The sequence below is a fragment of the Podarcis liolepis genome (assembly GCF_965112155.1).
Source record: "Podarcis liolepis genome assembly, chromosome: 14".
In the NCBI taxonomy this organism is placed as follows: Eukaryota; Metazoa; Chordata; class Lepidosauria; order Squamata; family Lacertidae; genus Podarcis; species Podarcis liolepis.
This window is the reverse complement of record NC_139569.1, coordinates 48,261,410-48,277,873: the sequence shown is the minus strand read 5'-3', so window position 1 is coordinate 48,277,873 and position 16,464 is coordinate 48,261,410. Positions and strand designations below refer to the sequence as shown.

Genomic DNA, 16,464 nt, shown 5'->3' with positions numbered 1-16,464 from the left:
CTGGGCCAGCACAAATCTTCCACCAAAGGAGATGGGAAGAACATGGGGACAGCCTTCCACCACGCCACTTAATTTCTCCAGCTAGCTGAGTCCAGTCACCCAAGTGGCAGCGCTTTCCAGGTTCCCTGGGATTGAACCTTATGCATGCAACTCGGGGGCTCTGCCTCTGGACTCTGATCCTCTCCCCCCCAGGAGGGCTTATGGGACCCTAAAAAGGACCTAAGTCAGGACAGGAGAGCATCCCATAATTGCCAGGAGATCATCTTGCTCCATTTCAAAGGCCTTCTTCACTCCTCCCCACCAGTCTACATCCTCCTCCTGAGTCTGAACCCCAATTTTCTACCCCTGCTCCCCCAGTTCCTATTAAGGGAAGTGGAGGTACAGGGAAGAGCCTTGGGCTTCTGAGCACTAAAGCAGGGAGCTGTTTGAGACCACGGGCAACCGCCTCTGTTCTGGCTGCAACTGCTCTATAAGACTTCTCTTGCTCAACCGGACAAAAGTCTCTCTAGGGCCATGTTCTGGTGCCCCCCACCCCTACCCTGCCCTCCACCCCATGGTCAGTATCCAGTTTCAGAGATAAGACTTCCTCTGCAAATGAAGGCTCCATTCAGGTGGCAAGCCAGGTATCAGAACCAAAAGAAGACAAGAAAAGTCCAGAAAGCCTTTGTTGCCCCCTCATGGTCCTTCCTGTCCAGCTGGGTTCAATGCCCACCCTGGAAGGAAGGGTGTCAGCCCAGGAACCGAGAACAGCAAAGGCAGATGTTGTAATACATGACTCAGGGACATGGCCCCAGCCGCTCCCAGGTGACTCCAAGGGTGTCAGCAGGACAGGAGTGACCAGGCCCAGGGAGCAGGAAGAGGCTCATTTCAAACAGGGGCAGGGGAGTAACCGGGTGATAGGGAACCCCAGGATGAAAGCCACCCCAGCACAGCAACCTGGCTCAAAGAGAAGCAGAGTCCTGGGCTGGGTGAGTCCCCTTCTAGCTGCTGGCTAGTCCCTGCTCCAGCAAACCAGTTGTTCACCTCCAGGGTCTCCCAATGAACAACAGCCTTGGCTGAATGTTAAGTCTGGCTCTGCACCACACTAACCTCTGTAGCTTCTTCCAAGCTCTCTCTCAGGGTCTGGAGTTCCTGGCTGTGTTGCTCTTTGAGGCGGTCTATCTCCTGGTCGTGGCTGGACACTTCTTCCTTCAGGGCCCCCTTCAAGGCTGTCAGTTCACGCTCTCGCTTCCTCAGGATGTCTTCCTGCTGTTCTTTGACCCTCAGGATGGCCTGAAGATCCTGCTTCAGCTGCATTAGCTCCTGCACCAATAAAAAAAAGAAGAGACTTGTAGCCAGCACTGCTTAAAAAGAGAGGTCAAAACCACTGAGAGCAGAAGGGTCATTTCCAAGGCCCTCAGAAACTCAGCACCAAGTCCTAGCTTGAAGAGTTACCTGAAACTGTTGGTGCTCAGGCCGCAGAGTCCTCTTCAGCCACAGAAGAGGATATAAGTGAAGAGCATCAGCAGGGCTGGCCCACCCAAGAGGCAAGGTGAGGCAAATGCCTCAGGCGGCAGGATCCACAGGTCCAGCCTTCAAGAAATGCACTATCTGCCACTGCCACCGCAGTGCAGTGATGGTGCCCTTATTAGAGGCCAAATCTGCCTCCTCCTCCTCAGCAGTAACCCATCCCCCCAAACCACCTCTACAGCAACCTCTCAGCAAGTAGGAGGTCTGCTGGTCTCCTCCCATCCCTAGAGACAAAATGGCAGGGGCTGTCCTCTGTGGACTCTGCACCCACTCAGCCTGATTCAGAGTGGGCCTCTTTCCTCCCCACGGTGGCCTTTGAGTCCCACTTCAACCGTTGGGCTAGGTCGATTTGATTCCCCCGCCTGTTCTCAATGTAGATTTTCAGGTGGCGAAATGGGACAGGCCACCACCCCGAGCCTCAGCCTCTATCACTGGCAGGCAGCAAGAACTCTCTGGATGGGCCAGGCTTGGTACAGAGCCCAGGAGCCCAGATTTCCTCCCTTGGCCCAAACAGATGCACTTTTGGCTTTGGCTCAAATCCATCTCCTTACCCAACTCCAGCTCAGGGCACAATAAGATGAAACACAGTCTTCTGAAGATTTTGTAACCTTAACACAGGCTTAAAAGGCCTTGAATATGACTGTAGCAGCAGGCAGAAGCTGCAGGAAGGAGAGTGCTTAACCATTCTCGCAACCCAAATCACCCCAGCTGTTTCTCGCTAAGAAGAAGAAGAAGAAGAAGAAGAAGAAGAAGAAGAAGAAGAAGAAGAGGAGGAGGAGTTTGGATTTGATATCCCTCTTTATCACTACTCGAAGGAGTCTCAAGCGGCTAACATTCTCCTTTCCCTTCCTCCCCCACAACAAACACTGTGAGGTGAGTGGGGCTGAGAGACGTCAGAGAAGTGTGACTGGCCCAAGGTCACCCAGCAGCTGCATGTGGAGGAGCGGAGACACAAACCCAGTTCACCAGATTACAAGTCTACCGCTCTTAACCACACCACCACACTGGCTCCACACAGAGGAAAAAGATACTGGGGACAAGAATTCCCCTCTCCACCTGTTCTATGGGATGAAAAGCAGTGCCTCACTGCTTGGTCAGTGATCAGGAAAAAGTTGCTATCTTCCAACATCCCTTCTTGTTTGGCCCTTAAACTGAACCCTTTGCCCTGGTGCCACCAATTCACCTCAGGGACCTTGGATAGGAGATCACTTCCCTCAGGCCTGGACTACCACAGCAGAAGGCCTGCTGGTTCCTGCCCCTTCTTCTAAAAAGAACCACGGCCCCTCCCCCAGGTCGTATTCTGCCTCCCTCATGACTCACCCCAAGGAGCATCTCCCTCTCGCCATCCTCAGCGTGCTTCGCGTTGTCCAGCTCGTCGTGCATCTCAGAGAGTTGGTCCTGCAAGTCCCGGATCTCCGTCTGCTGTTGCTCCTGCTCCATTTTCACTTGAAAAAGCCTCCATAAGGGAAACGGAATCATGTTTTCTACCTATATTTGGTCATGTATTGTTTCATGTACAGTGGTGCCTCGCAAGACGAAATTAATTCGTTCCGCAAGTTTTTTCTTCTTGCGAGTTTTTCGTCTTGCGAAGCACGGTTTCCCATAGGAATGCATTGAAAATCAATTAATGCGTTCCTATGGAAACCGCCTTCAGACCAGGTCCGGGGACAGTCTGTCCCCCGACCTCTTCTGAAGGCTAGGGGGGGAGGGACAAAGGCTTTTCTTCCCACCCCCAGCATTTTAAAAAAACCCCGGGACAGCGGAGGACTTCTCCGCTGTCCGGGGCAATCTTAAAATGCTGGCGGGCGGCATTTTAAAATCGCCTGGGACAGCGGAGGACTTCTCCGCTGTCCGGGGCGATGTAAAAGCCCCTGGGAAGGCAGGCAGGGGGGACAAAGACTTTTGCCCCCCGCCCGCCTTCAGAAGAGGTCCTGGACAGCTTTTCCCCGCCGCCCCTTGCTTCAAAAGAGGTCTGGGGACAGCGGGGAAGACGCGCTGCGCTTCCCGCTGTCCCCGGAGCTTGCGGGGCAAGCTTCGTTTTGCGAAGCAAGCCCATAGGGAAATTCGTCTTGCGAGGCAACTTGAAAACGAAAAAACCTCGCGAGGCGTTCGTCTTGCGGGGTACCACTGTATATATTCCTGATTTCTGAGGAAGGCCAAAGGGGTCCCCTCCTTTCAGGTAATGGCAAATGGAAAGTTGGGGCCTTCATGGTGCTGGCGACCTCCCAACCCCTTGCCTTGGGAACTCCCCACCCAAGAAGACGCTCTCAGCCAACTCTCTCCAGAGTCACAGGAAAAGGTTCAAGGCTGGTTTATTTGGGAGAGTTTCTGGTGAGAACAGAGGGAAGCCAAGGCCGCTGGTGTAGTTTGGGGGGGGCAGCTCCTACACAAACATAGCAATGGAGGAATGCCTGAGCCACAGTTTTGGCAGTAAGAGAAAAACATCTGGTGAAACCAAACTGTGTTTCTGGGATGTTTTCCTCTGTTCTGGCCACTCCCTTTTTTCATCATTTCTGGAAAAGAATTGCAGTCAGTGCTCAGCTTCTCCCTTTGCCCTTATCCCTGACCACTGGCCATGCTAGTTGGGGTTCCTGGCAACATCTCCTCCCCCCAGGTTCCCCACTCCTGGCGCAGAGCAGAGGCAGGCTGGGAGAGGAGCAAGAGAGCCGCAAAGAAGCAAAGTCTGGAGGGTGGCTTTTGAGGGAAATGGACTGAAACCATAAAGTGGCATGAACATTGTGCCCCTAAAGCCAGGATCCCTATCAGGCTCCTGATGGAAGGCTGCAAAGGAGGGAGGGAGATTAAGATGGGATCTGTGGGCTGACGGGGTGATTCCCAAGAGGGCGGACAATCACGCCCCACTATTCACCCCGGCAGGCAGGCAGGCAAGTCCTCTTGCACAAAACTCACTCTTCAAGGTGCTGCCTGAGGTCTTTCTCGCTCTCCTCCAGCTGCTTCCGGAAGGTGTCTTTATCTTCTATGGTCTTTTCCAGCTGCTGCTGGAGCACTCTCAACTCTGCCTTCACTGCATCTCTTTCATCTGTAATGTTCTGTTGGTTCTGCAAACGGGGGAGATCAGAAAGACAAGATGCCGGAAAGAGGCTGGGGCGGGCCCTTTTCGGAAAGAATGCTGCCTTTTTGAGAAAAGGGGCAGGCACTACATTGAGTTACTATAATAAGAGGTGCCCCCCTTTTTAAATAGTAATGTTTGCAGAAATTCACTGTACCCAGCAGCTGGGCTCGGCACCAGCAGCAGCCCTAGTTTCAGGGCTCGGGGCCACATCCACAGCCAGCCCCCACCAGCTTAGGCAGCTTCTGTATTCTGAGAGGCCCTTGGTCCAACTAGGCCAGCACTGGCTCTCGGGCAGACAGGGTGCTACCTGGACCCGGGTGGGGAACAGAGCCTAGGCCCAACCTAGAGGTATGGGCTCCCCAAAGAAGGGCACTCTGATGCAAAGGCGAAGCTGCCCTGACAGTCCCTGCCCATGCAAACAATTTTGCTTCTCCCTGAGAAAGCAGAGCAATGTGCAGCGCACAGCACTGATGCAACAACAGGGTGGATGGGAACCTACCTTGACTTCCAAATCCAGCCTCCTCTGTAGATCAGAAACCTCCTTTTCCAGCTCCTTTGTCTGTTCCATCAACGCCTTGACTGAAGCAGACGTATCAGAGGCCTACAGTCAAAGAACACATCCTTGCTCTGAAAAATCTATAGATTGTTTTGTTCTAAAAGAGCCAATGCCTCAGTTCGGAGCAGGTCTGATTATCCCACACTGTCCCTGAAGGAGCATCACTGTACTATATCTAAATAATGTATTGTAGGGGGGGGGGGCGGAACACGTGTCACCAGGGAGTCCTGTCCTTTGCGTGCACCACAGAGAAGGACCACTCACATTGGTGCTACCCACCATTCCTAGGTAAGCCCACTGGGTCCAACTCAGAGCCAGTGTGGTGTAATGGTTAGAGCACTGGGCTACAACCTGGGAGATCCTGGTTCAAATCCTGACTCAACCATGAAGCTGAGTGACCTTGAGCCAGTCACCATTTCTCAGCCTAACCTACCTCACAGGGTTGTTGTGAGGACAAAACAGGGAGGGCAAGAACCATGTAAATCACCTTGAACTACTTGGAGGAAAAGGTGGTATATAAATTAAACAAGCGAATAAGCAAACAAGGAGCCCCTTTGCCAAGGGACCCCCTCAGGCCGAAGCTGACCCTCTTAAACTAGGCCTGAAACAAAATTGTCCATTCGGTTTTGCTTTTGTTTTCACCAGCAGATTTAACTCTCATTTTCCATCCAGGTTCTGAATCCGTTGCAAGAGCTAAACTCAGGGGGTCTCAAGGACCCCACGCAGGCCCAGCCCTAGTCCTAATGGTCAAAGGGAGGGGCTTCCCGTGAAGTGTAGGTGGGTTCAGTCATGACTGAGGCTGAAGTTCAGCTCAAAAGGATCAGGGGCATAAGAAGGGCAAAGCAACTATATTTCTGGAGGCCTGGGCCACACCCACTCTCAACGTGATTGGCTGTCTAAGCCCCGCAAGCAGCGAATCATAACTCAGAGCTTAAGAGCCAATGCCAGTAGCACAAACCCTAATGCTACGTGATTGGATAGCGTGTATCGAATCAGAACGCAGGGGCTCAGGATCCTTAGTCCAGACTCGAGCTCAGGTGAACATAGACCACTGAATACATAACATCACCCCTCCCCCGTTTCACCTCACAGCATCCCTTTTCATCTTCAACACTGAGTACCAATTAGCAGAAGGATTTCCTGTATTAATATCATGCTTAACATAAGGCAGGATCACATGTGAATGGACCTTTGGATCATGTTTTTACTTCAATGGAGTTCAGCCTAAATTTGAAACTAACATTTGAACCTGATAGTGCTCAGCTAACCATTGATATCTACATAAAACAAAGAACAGGCATAAAAAGTGTGTGTAACAGTTACAAAGCACAGCTTGCCAGCTTAACAGTGCGCCAACACACTTATGGAGCTTGGCATGGTCTGAAGCTTCATTATTCTCTGGAGTTTACATGCTGAAAAAGGACAGAGATCCAAATAGCAGAATCCCTGCCAAGTTACTAGATCTTATAGAGTGAGGAGGAATTCAGACTGTCACGCTTTTGCAGGATGGATGCACATTCCAGAACTTTAGATTTGCTCAATTAAAGTAGATTATATTGCTCTGTCACCCTAGCATGAAAAATCCACTTTTAAAAAAAGAAATGGACTTTGTAGTCTGAAAGTGACAGGAAAATGCATGGAAACATGAAGAGATATTTAAGGGAAAGGCATGCAAACATCCTGCAAATAAATCAGGATGACTGCAGGATGAACACTCATTGCCATCTAACTGCCCTGTAAACAAATCAGAACAATAAGGACTGGAAGCAAATCAGAGTGGGTGCTCAAGCCTCAGGGTTGCCCAGAGGAGCCCTAATCTTTTTTCTTCACACAACAAGGTGAGGGATGTGGATAAACACAAGAAAGTTGAAGAGAGAGACAACCTTGTTTTCCTTGTGTACTTTACCTGTGAGTTCCCTGCTGCTCTGGACTTTAGAGTCTGGATTTTCTCAAATACCAAGTTGACTTTCCTCTTCGTTGCATCATCATTTTCGCTGCTTCTGAAACATGAACAAACGTCAGCCAGCAAGGCAATGACTGAGATGTCTCACAGTCACCTGAAAGCCCCCAATTCCTACAGTGACCATCTTATGAAAAGACACTCAGCCACAGATGTTAGTAGGTTAAGATCAGAGTGGAATTGTACCTCCTGGTAGTAAATCAGAGATGCCTACCTAGACCTCAAGGTTGCTTTAAGGACTGAAAATCGGGAGGGGGGTGTAATGTATTAATTGGAGACAGCCACCATATCAGTCCCAAATATCAAATATTCATCTGCTCAAGTCCTCAACGTAATGCCATTTCCACAAGCTACAAGTTTGTGCAAGCCCACTAACCCTTCCTTGAGATAGTTGTAGAGAATCTGCTTAGCTGTTTCCTCGTTGCTTTGCTGTGCAAGTTCCTGTTGGCCCTTCAGCAGATCAGGAGTGACCTGGAAAGACAAAGCCAGGTATCAGTCATATCCCTTGCAAGGAAAGCCTTCGGCTTCAGACAGAACAGCCTCTGTGCCACAAGCAGGGTGAACCCAAAACAGTGCTATAGGATGGTCTGAGAGGTGTGCGGCAGGAATATTTGCAAAGTTGCAGAGAAGAGGATTTGCAAATGACTGCCTTGATGCCAAAGTCAGGAGGGGAAATGGACTTCTGTGTCCGGAGAGCTCTGTTTATTTGATACTTTGCCTTCAAAAAGGTAATGGCTCAAAATCCAAAAATGTGAATTATTCCTAAATATGTCTTAACTTGCCATCACCACCCCGCACTACCTCCCCAGAGCATGGAAGCTGCTTAGCTGAACTCCCCCTTTCTGTCTCTCTAAGTTTTCCATTCAACAACCTCACCTCCGAGTGGCTGAGGCCACAAGGTGCAGGGATAACCAGCTCTTTCATGCATATGTCCAAAATTGCATCTCTGTAGCACAGCATCCTGTCACTGGATCATGTCAACAGATCACACTCTGGCAAACATACCTGAGCACCTGAAGCAGAAGCAAATGTTTTCACAGGCAGTTTCGGAGTCGCAATACGGTTTGGTAACAAGAGAGTGGAAGTCACCATTTTATTTTCACTTTTCTTGGTCTGGCCTGGAAGTGTGGATGATTTATAAGCCGAACTCTCGCTGACTATTTTACTTTGCTTGTGATATTGCAAAGAGTTGAAATGCTTGCTGGGAGAATCTCTTGCTGCTGCTGTTGCTGCTGCCTGGAGTTTGCCCACAGACCGAGGAGAAACCTGATCCCCAAAAGACACTGACTTCTGATCTGAAGAGAACACCTTCTGAAGGCAAACCTTAGAGGGCTGTAGTAAATGCTTGGATGACGTTGCCGAACTTTGACTAAATTCATCTGAACAACTGGAATTCACCTTGAGCCCGCAGGGAAGGGCACTGTCGACGCTCCTTGACCGCTTACGGTCATCTGGGTGAATCCTGCTCCTGATTCCCAGCCTGCCTCTTCTCTGAGGACCCATCTTCCGGTCAAACTTTTCAATGAGCTGATCAACTGCAGGAATTGAACCAGTGTCAATATCGCGACCAGTCCCAGGCAAAAATGGGATATACCTTCTGTTTTCATGCCTGTTAACATTGTCAGCATAGATGGCATACTCTTGGTCATCAAGGAAGAACTTGTACAGGGAAGCAACAGAAGTTGGGGTCGTTGATGATGACGACGACCGCCGTGAGCCATTCAGGACTGATCCTGCTGAATCTTGCCTGCGGAAAGGAAGGAGATCAGGTCTGCATTTCCTTGTTTCCTGATAGGTGGGTGGACTTATAGCAGATGGAGATCCATCACTAGAAGAATGTGATCCATGCATTCCATTAGGAGTGTCAACAACACTGGGGCATTCCAATTCCTGCTTGCTTTGGTCTGCCCCTACTGCAGGCATGGTCAAATTCACAGTTTTTGGTTTGGGCTTGGCCAGTTCTACACACTGGAGGGTCATTTTATCTAATGAAGCAACCTTCAATGGTGAGCTCCAATGTTTGCTGTCTGGTTTCTCTTCATCTGCAAGAGATTTGGATTTACTGGATGGGGGAGCCTCAAAGCCTTCCAAATTCAGGACGTTCTTTTCAGGATCATAGGGCTGCAGAAGCTCAGGATGCCTCTGGAAGTTCAACAGACTGGGCGACTGGGCAAACCCAGCCTTGAAATGCAAGGTGCTGCTCTCTCCCTCATCCACACTGGCCTGCAGGCTTTTAAACTTATTTGGCAATGTGCTGTAAGTTCCCAAACACTGTCTTTCTTCGCCAGTTTTCTTCCCCAGTTCAGGAGCAGAACTGGAGTCCAGCACTGACCTATCAGGTGTCTCGGTTGCAACCTGTGGACCATTTGCAGGTGCTACGTGACTGTCAGGCAAACATCCCTCTGCATTGTTGAGCACAATGTATGGATGCCCGTCAATCCCTTGGACCCGGATGCTGACTCCATAGGACCCATCTTTTGCATTCAGTGCACTCTTTGCCTTTGGAGGCACATTGCTTGCAAGCTTGAAGTGGATCCCACAGTCCTGCTGCTGCTGCTGCTGCTGCTGCTGCTGCTGCTGCTGCTGCTGCATGTGCCTGAAGCTGCCCACATAGGACTCCATTCTTCACATGGGTTTAAGCACTGCAAAGAGGAAAGAAACAGATACGTGAGTAGAGGAAACGAGCCACTTTCATCTTCATCATACCATCATTTTCTTCACTGACATATGGGGTTGATCCAAGACAATTGGGCATCTGCAGAGGAAAATCCAGAATGCATCTACCACATACAGTGGTTAAAAGGGAGTTCAGTCCTTGAACAGAAATGGGCTGGAGTGGGAAGTGAGAAGAACAAGGCTGGCTGATCTCCTCAAGCAGGGAGTTCCAAAGGGAAACACGAGGACTGCCCAACCATCATTGGCCTGAGTGCTGCCTTCACCCTTGGCTAAACCTCCAAGGGTTGGATGCTGGCAGTGGGTATAACCACCCCACAGCCTCTCTCACAAACTCTTAAAGGCACACACAGCTTCCTCATCTCAGGAAGGAGGGAGCAATTTTCATTCTTCATCACCAGGGCACTAGCCTTTGCCTACCTCACTGTGATGCCATTACTACTACTACTACTACTACTACTACTACTACTACTACTACATTATTCTTTGCCAGTGCTGCCAAAATTAATAGCGTCTTGGTGGGCCAGAATAAATGGGTGCTGGATCAGGTTTCCAAACTATGGGTTAGCCACTCCTGGACAATACCATGAGTGCAAAGGCCACTGGCCTAACCTGACAAAGGCTTCCCCAGGTGGACTCTCAGTCTGTGGAGGGAACATGTTGAGAGAGAAAGTCCCCTCAGATGCCCTAGGCCCAGATCCTCTTCCCAGCTTCCAAACGCCCCACTTCCTCCCCTCTTCATGAAGAAGCAAGCCCAAACCAAACCATACATAGAGTCTACTCATGTTTCCAAGCTGACAGCTCCTTCCCTAAGTCAGGTAATGCTGCCTTCACCAACCTAGCTTTAGCCCATCAACTTCACGTATGATGAAAAGGTTTAACCATTCACACATGCAAACCTGCTGCACTTCTTAAGTAATACAAGCCCGAAAGAAGGATCCCACTTCCTGCTGGATGTGCACTTACAGCCTTATTCCATTTTGCCATGAATGCATTCTAGAGCTCCATGAACAAAAGTTGGCTGTTCCGCTTCTTCTAGTTGGTGACCTCCTAACTCCACATCCCAAGTCAGACAGGAGCGTCAGCTGGCCATGAAAGTAAGGCTGTAGCAACTACATGTGGCACAAAATAGGAAAAGGCCCTTCCTGTAGCCAATGTGCTTCTGTGGCACCATGCAGGTCTCACTTCTTGGCACTTGATCAAAGACCACCTTGGGGCAAGAGTGGCCAAAGGGCAACTCAACATTTTGCCCATATCAGGCTTCAGAAGGGTGAGGAACCAGGACACAGCTGCTGCTTCCCAACAGTCGTCACTGAGAAGACCATGTGGCCATGCTCAGAGCAGAACACGCCAAGCTACAGCATCATGCCCTGTCCCAGCTGCAGAATGAAGAGTAGAAACTCAAAAATGCACAGGAAAACACAGGTGGACAACGAACAACTGCAGGAAATGACATTTGCAGCTCCCAGCCTCCATTTCTCAGTTCCCCAGAACTTCCCCACACTTCCAGCTTCCCTTTGTTTGTTCTGCACAATCACATCTCCCACAAGATCTCCAACTTCCAGGTATTATGAGAGAAGACAACACCGGAAACGGTGCCTCCAATCTAATCGCAGTCAGACAGATCCAGCACCCTTGGATATCCACAAAATGTTCTGTCCATTTTGACAGATTTTGAAGCAAGATTGTAAAAAAGAAACAATGTATAATTTATATTGGCTGGGTATGGGGGGGCTGACATCATAATACTATTAAAGCAACAGCCAATAAGGCCAGAATAAAGAGAATTCTCCATTTCTAACATTTTAAAGCAACACCCATCCTGAACCTTCAGCATCTAATTAATGCTACAGATCAAAGTGAGCTCCTCCTATGAAAGTCAATGCTATAGAGTAAGGTTACGACTCAATTCACACTCACCTGAGCATAAGACTTAAGTAAACATGCCCACGTTGGGCAAAAGATTCCTGCCTTGTTGGACTAGTTGACCCTCATGGTCCCTTCCAACCCTACAATTCTATGAGTCTGTGAATATGATTGTGCCATGAATCTGTTATTCTTTAAGGTGCTAGCAATGGCTTTTATTGCAATAGAAATAATCATCTTCTGGAATCTGGCCAGTCAGACATTATAGGGAGATTTTGAATCTGTTTGTGAGTTGTTTTCCCCACCTCCAACCTTCTTTTATTGCGCACAAGCATTGGCATCTGTATCAAATATATTTTAAACGCTGGAAACTGAATTAGGAGCTTGAGCTTTTCATCCAATGGCTGTGGAATTTTCCTTTTTAAAAACATGGCCTTCTGTTTTAATTTGCCCTAAATTTCAGTAATGTGTTAATTTAGAGGGGAATTTTATTTATCGTTGTTCAGTGTGCTGATGCCTTTTAAATAGTTTCGCAAATAAAATAGAGGCATAACAATATCAATTTTGAGTGGTAAGAGCATAAAGTAGCCAAATTATTTTGCAGTGTGTTGTGTTGTAAATCTTGAGGGTATGCCTAACGCACATTAATGTACGGTTCTTAAGTTATCTACGGCTGCAGTTTTATTGACATGGACCTCTTCCAATCAGATACAAACAGGCACAGCCACTTTGTATGGTCCCATCAAATAATAAAAAGATAGGAATAGTAGTTGGACTCAGTTCAATTTTACACTGGCTCACGTACTGTTTTCTTAACAATCACATCCTAAAGTGGGGAGGAAGAAGCTGTTTCACCAGGGACATCTTCAGGATCAAAGAATTTTTCCAAGCCCAAAGGCATCTGGTCCAAATAATGTATCACATTCCAGCTATTAATACAGCCAGTCTTGTCAGAAATGAAACAGAAACCATTAATCTCTTAGGAAGGTGCAGCAAATGTTCTTCAAATGCACAAAACCAATCTGGGGCTCGTTGAAGAAAAGAACTGCCTCTGCACAGGATTTTGCAACCAAACAAAGCTTCTCTCTTCCTTGGAATTATTTTGACATTCCAGAAACCTGTCCACTTTGCAAAACAGATATATCATCCCTGGGACAGCAGCCAGGGACAGACTTTGGTAGTCTTTCGTAATGGCGCCCTGTGCGAAGCCAAAATTTGGTGCCCCCAAATAGATCTTTTCTATTATGGGTCTTCTTGATTTTGTGCCCCCCACAGCTTGGCATACTGGGGGGGGGGGACTGCCCATACCACCCTAAATCTGGCATTGCAGCAACATGCCCCTGATCAGCAGGCCCCAGCTTATTCCTCATAAATTAGTTGGAACAAATTGCTTCCTCTCCTGTCAAGTAATGCGCCTGAACACTTTGGAGGCCAATAATGCAACTCCCAGGATCTTCTGGCACTAAAAACAGTCAGCTGCAATTTAGGAAGTGGGGGGCAAGAAACACTTTTGATGTTCTCTGCCTAGCAGGACAACACATCCACTGTTTCGTACTATGCCAAATTTGACGGAGCAAAAAAAAAAACCCTTTCACCTGGAAAGTCTGAATTCAGGCCAAGGAAGTCACAGGCTGCCTTTTTGTAAGCTGATTGTATTTGATGCAACAGCTGGGTTTTGTAAATGTTTGAGAAGGTGGCACCCTCCGGCTGGTGAGAGGGGAGGACAGAGCAATGGCCTGGAACCAGTTTTGCACCTTAAATTTAAAGAGAGTAGAGAGTTCTGATGGAGCTGACTAGAAACCGGTACAAGCTTAGGGGCTCTGGGAATCTAACGCAGGCTTGGGGGCTCTGGGAATCCTATCTTTTTGCAAGCTCACTAGCTGTAAATAATACAAAGACACTTCAGTTTCCACTGTTCTCTCGGCGCCAAAGAAAACAAAACCCTGGACTTCTCACCGCTCAGGAAATGAGGGGTAACAATCCAAAACAGGTGGATGTAGCAAGATCTAAAGCAGGGCAGGGGGACCCTTTTCAGCACAAAGGCCACGTTGGCAACCTTATAGGAGCGACATGCCAGTGGTGTGTGGGGCTAGAGGCAGAAGCAGAGGCAGCAACAATATTGCCCATTTCTTTACAGGAAAAGTCAGAGCGTTTCCACATGCGGACGGCCACATCCCTCCATCCAGGTAAGCACCAGGCACAATCACAGTGCGAAGAAACATTCTATCCAGACAAAAGCTCTTGAGGAGGATGCAGAGAAGCCCTACGCAGGGGTGTAGCAAGGAGCAGAACTCTGAGGGCCAGACAGAGAAGACTGGAGGGCCACATCCAAGGCTCATCACCCTCTGATCAAACAACTGCATTTCTCCACATGAACCTCATTGGCAATTAAGATTTCCCTCAGAGGTTTCTCCAGGTGCTCAGAGGTCTGCCAGGTGGGAAACTGGAGAAGGCCTGCCATGACACTCCCTCCCTTGGTCTGTCCACCTGGCACCTTTTTGTTAAGGAGCTATACTAACATTCCCTACCTAATTTGGTACCTTCCAGATATTTTGGACAATGGCTCCCATCTACCCCAACCAGTGCAGTCCAAAACATCTGGAGGGCTCCAGGTTAGGGGAAGCTGCTCTGTACTGCTCTCTAAGCCATCCACTGGCATCCCATTGCCCAATAAGAGTATTCACTCTCTGTTATTGTGACTGAAGGTTTTGCCAGCTTCTGGTATATTTTACTGATTCTGCTGCTGCTCTTGCATTTTATTCATATTATGAGCAACAATATTTGCATATTTTAATATTTAGAATATGAATTATTCTTTTTTTATTAACCATATTTGAAGGAAAGTGGATATAAATCCATAAATAAACTAAAAAGACTGATACTCAAAGGGAGTTGCAGAATATATTCTACTAGTTCTGGAGACACTTTGAATAACCAGTAACTGGCACTGACTTGCATTATGGCCAAAAGGTATCATTTTTTAATCCCCAAATCTAGCAAGGAAGTACTGTCTCTGGCTCATCTTCCAAACAGAAAGAACTTCCTTTCTCCCCAGGTCAGTCCAGGCACTACATCAGTCAGGCCGATCCAAGCCAACCCAGCTACTACTTTGCTGGCTGGAAAACTGCAGGCCAGAAGGAACATCACAGAAGGCTGCACTGGGAGCACTGTTTGCTCCTGGAACTGCTTATATGTAGAAAAAAACTTGCGCAAGATGGAGCATTTAAGTAGCTCTTAAAAATCTGTTTTATCAGCTGCTCGCTTGGGATCAGCTGTGTCAGAATCAGCATTCAAATCCAATTTTCTCAAGTACTGAAACCCAGCTGCGAATGTTTCAGAGGCCCTGTTGCAGGCAGCCAACATCTTAAAAAGAGGGAGGGAAGATGCAGTTACAGTTCTTTCCTTACATTTTTCTACCTGACTGGATGGATTTAGAAAGGGGGGGGGGAATCCATTGCTGTCCCAAAAGCAAAGAACAAACAGGCTGCTTGGGGGAAAAGAGCTTCTTAGGCAAAGTTTCAGCTGCTTCATACGGTACTTCTGGGGAGATGTATTTGGGGAAAGAGCTCCACAGAGGAGAGTGGGGAAGAGGATGGTGCAGAATGAGATCCCTTGGCCGGTCCATTTATGTGATTCACTGTCACAAATCATGGAGATGGCTGGAAGGGAAGGAGATGGGGTCAGCCCAAGAGGTTTTGCAACTGCAGGCAGAATGCCACACTGCCCCTGTCCTTGATACCCCCCCCCCCGCTGGCAGATCCAGGCCCCCTCCTTTGCACTCATCCCTGCCATTGCAACTGGCCTACAGCTGTGTCCAGACTGCTGCCAGAGGGCAGCACTGAGGGTGCAGCAGCAGCAGCAGCAGCAGTGAGGGGAATGGTGCTGTGCCAGCAGCCTGGGTGAAGCCATGCTCCAAAAGAAACATCAGCTGCCCCAGATCTGCACCTGCCCGGCCTTTTTTCCTCTCCAGGGCTCAACTCTGCTGTACAACCTGAACCTGGGACTTGATGGCCACCAAAGCAGGGCTGTAGCCACTGTTCCGCACCACCACCACCACAGCTCTGGCCGAAGGTGGGAACTGCAGCCTGGGACGCCTCTTTCCGCTGAGAGGCTAGAGCAGGTCAGGGGGTGCTCCTCCTGAACCCCAGATAAGCTCCCAGGTTGGGCCTGTTGAACATGGGAGATTCTGTTCCCAGAGACAACTTGACACATTCTGATGCCTCCTTCAGGCCATCATAAAAATGAAACAACTGGACAATTTGCAGCTCTTTTAAAGGGGCTTCTGCAAGCGCTGCCTGAGGCAAGCAAACCACCTCGCCCTGGAGACTCCAGGTGTGTCCTGCCTTGGCCCATGCTGCCCAGACTCTGTCTCCACTTGCAGACTTCCAACACAGCAGGAGCCATCGCCAAGAGCCAGGAGGCAGTTTTATTCTACATACACTGGTACCTCGGGTTACATATGCTTCAGGTTACATATGCTTCAGGTTACAAACTCAGCTAACCCAGAAATATTACCTCAGGTTAAGAACTTTGCTTCAGGATGAGAACAAAAATTGTGCAGCAGGAGGCCCCATTAGCTAAAGTGGTGCTTCAGGTTAAGAACAGACCTCCAGAACAAATTAAGTTCTTAACCTGAGGTACCACTGTACATTTCTTTTTTCTGGTCTGTATATGTACAAATATCTTGCTGCCACCTTCCAAAATAACAAGAGGCAATGGAATTCTTTACAGTACTTCAAAAGGGCCACCAAAGCGATGTTCTAAGCCCATCGCCTGGCCATACCAGTTTCCTCACGGCCGCCTCTCCTCTGGCCCTGTGGCAACCAA

At 48.7% G+C, this 16,464-nt stretch overlaps 1 protein-coding gene across 7 annotated transcripts in view; it reads right to left on the bottom strand.

The window, feature by feature from the left end:
• The window catches only part of CGNL1 (cingulin like 1), a 90,362-nt gene that overhangs the window by 37,475 nt on the left and 36,423 nt on the right, over positions 1-16,464 (bottom strand). For 4 of the 7 annotated variants that reach the window (XM_083475589.1, XM_083475587.1, XM_083475586.1 and 1 more), the window contains 7 exons: positions 8,104-9,740; positions 7,475-7,569; positions 7,045-7,138; positions 5,082-5,183; positions 4,420-4,568; positions 2,830-2,965; positions 1,090-1,302 (listed from right to left, as the gene is read on the bottom strand). In XM_083475589.1, coding sequence (XP_083331715.1) covers positions 1,090-1,302; positions 2,830-2,965; positions 4,420-4,568; positions 5,082-5,183; positions 7,045-7,138; positions 7,475-7,569; positions 8,104-9,720 — 2,406 coding nt within the window. In that variant the 5' untranslated portion in view covers positions 9,721-9,740. The remainder of the gene's footprint in view (positions 1-1,089; positions 1,303-2,829; positions 2,966-4,419; positions 4,569-5,081; positions 5,184-7,044; positions 7,139-7,474; positions 7,570-8,103; positions 9,741-16,464) is intronic. The other 3 variants (XM_083475590.1, XM_083475591.1, XM_083475592.1) reach the window with 2 other exon arrangements.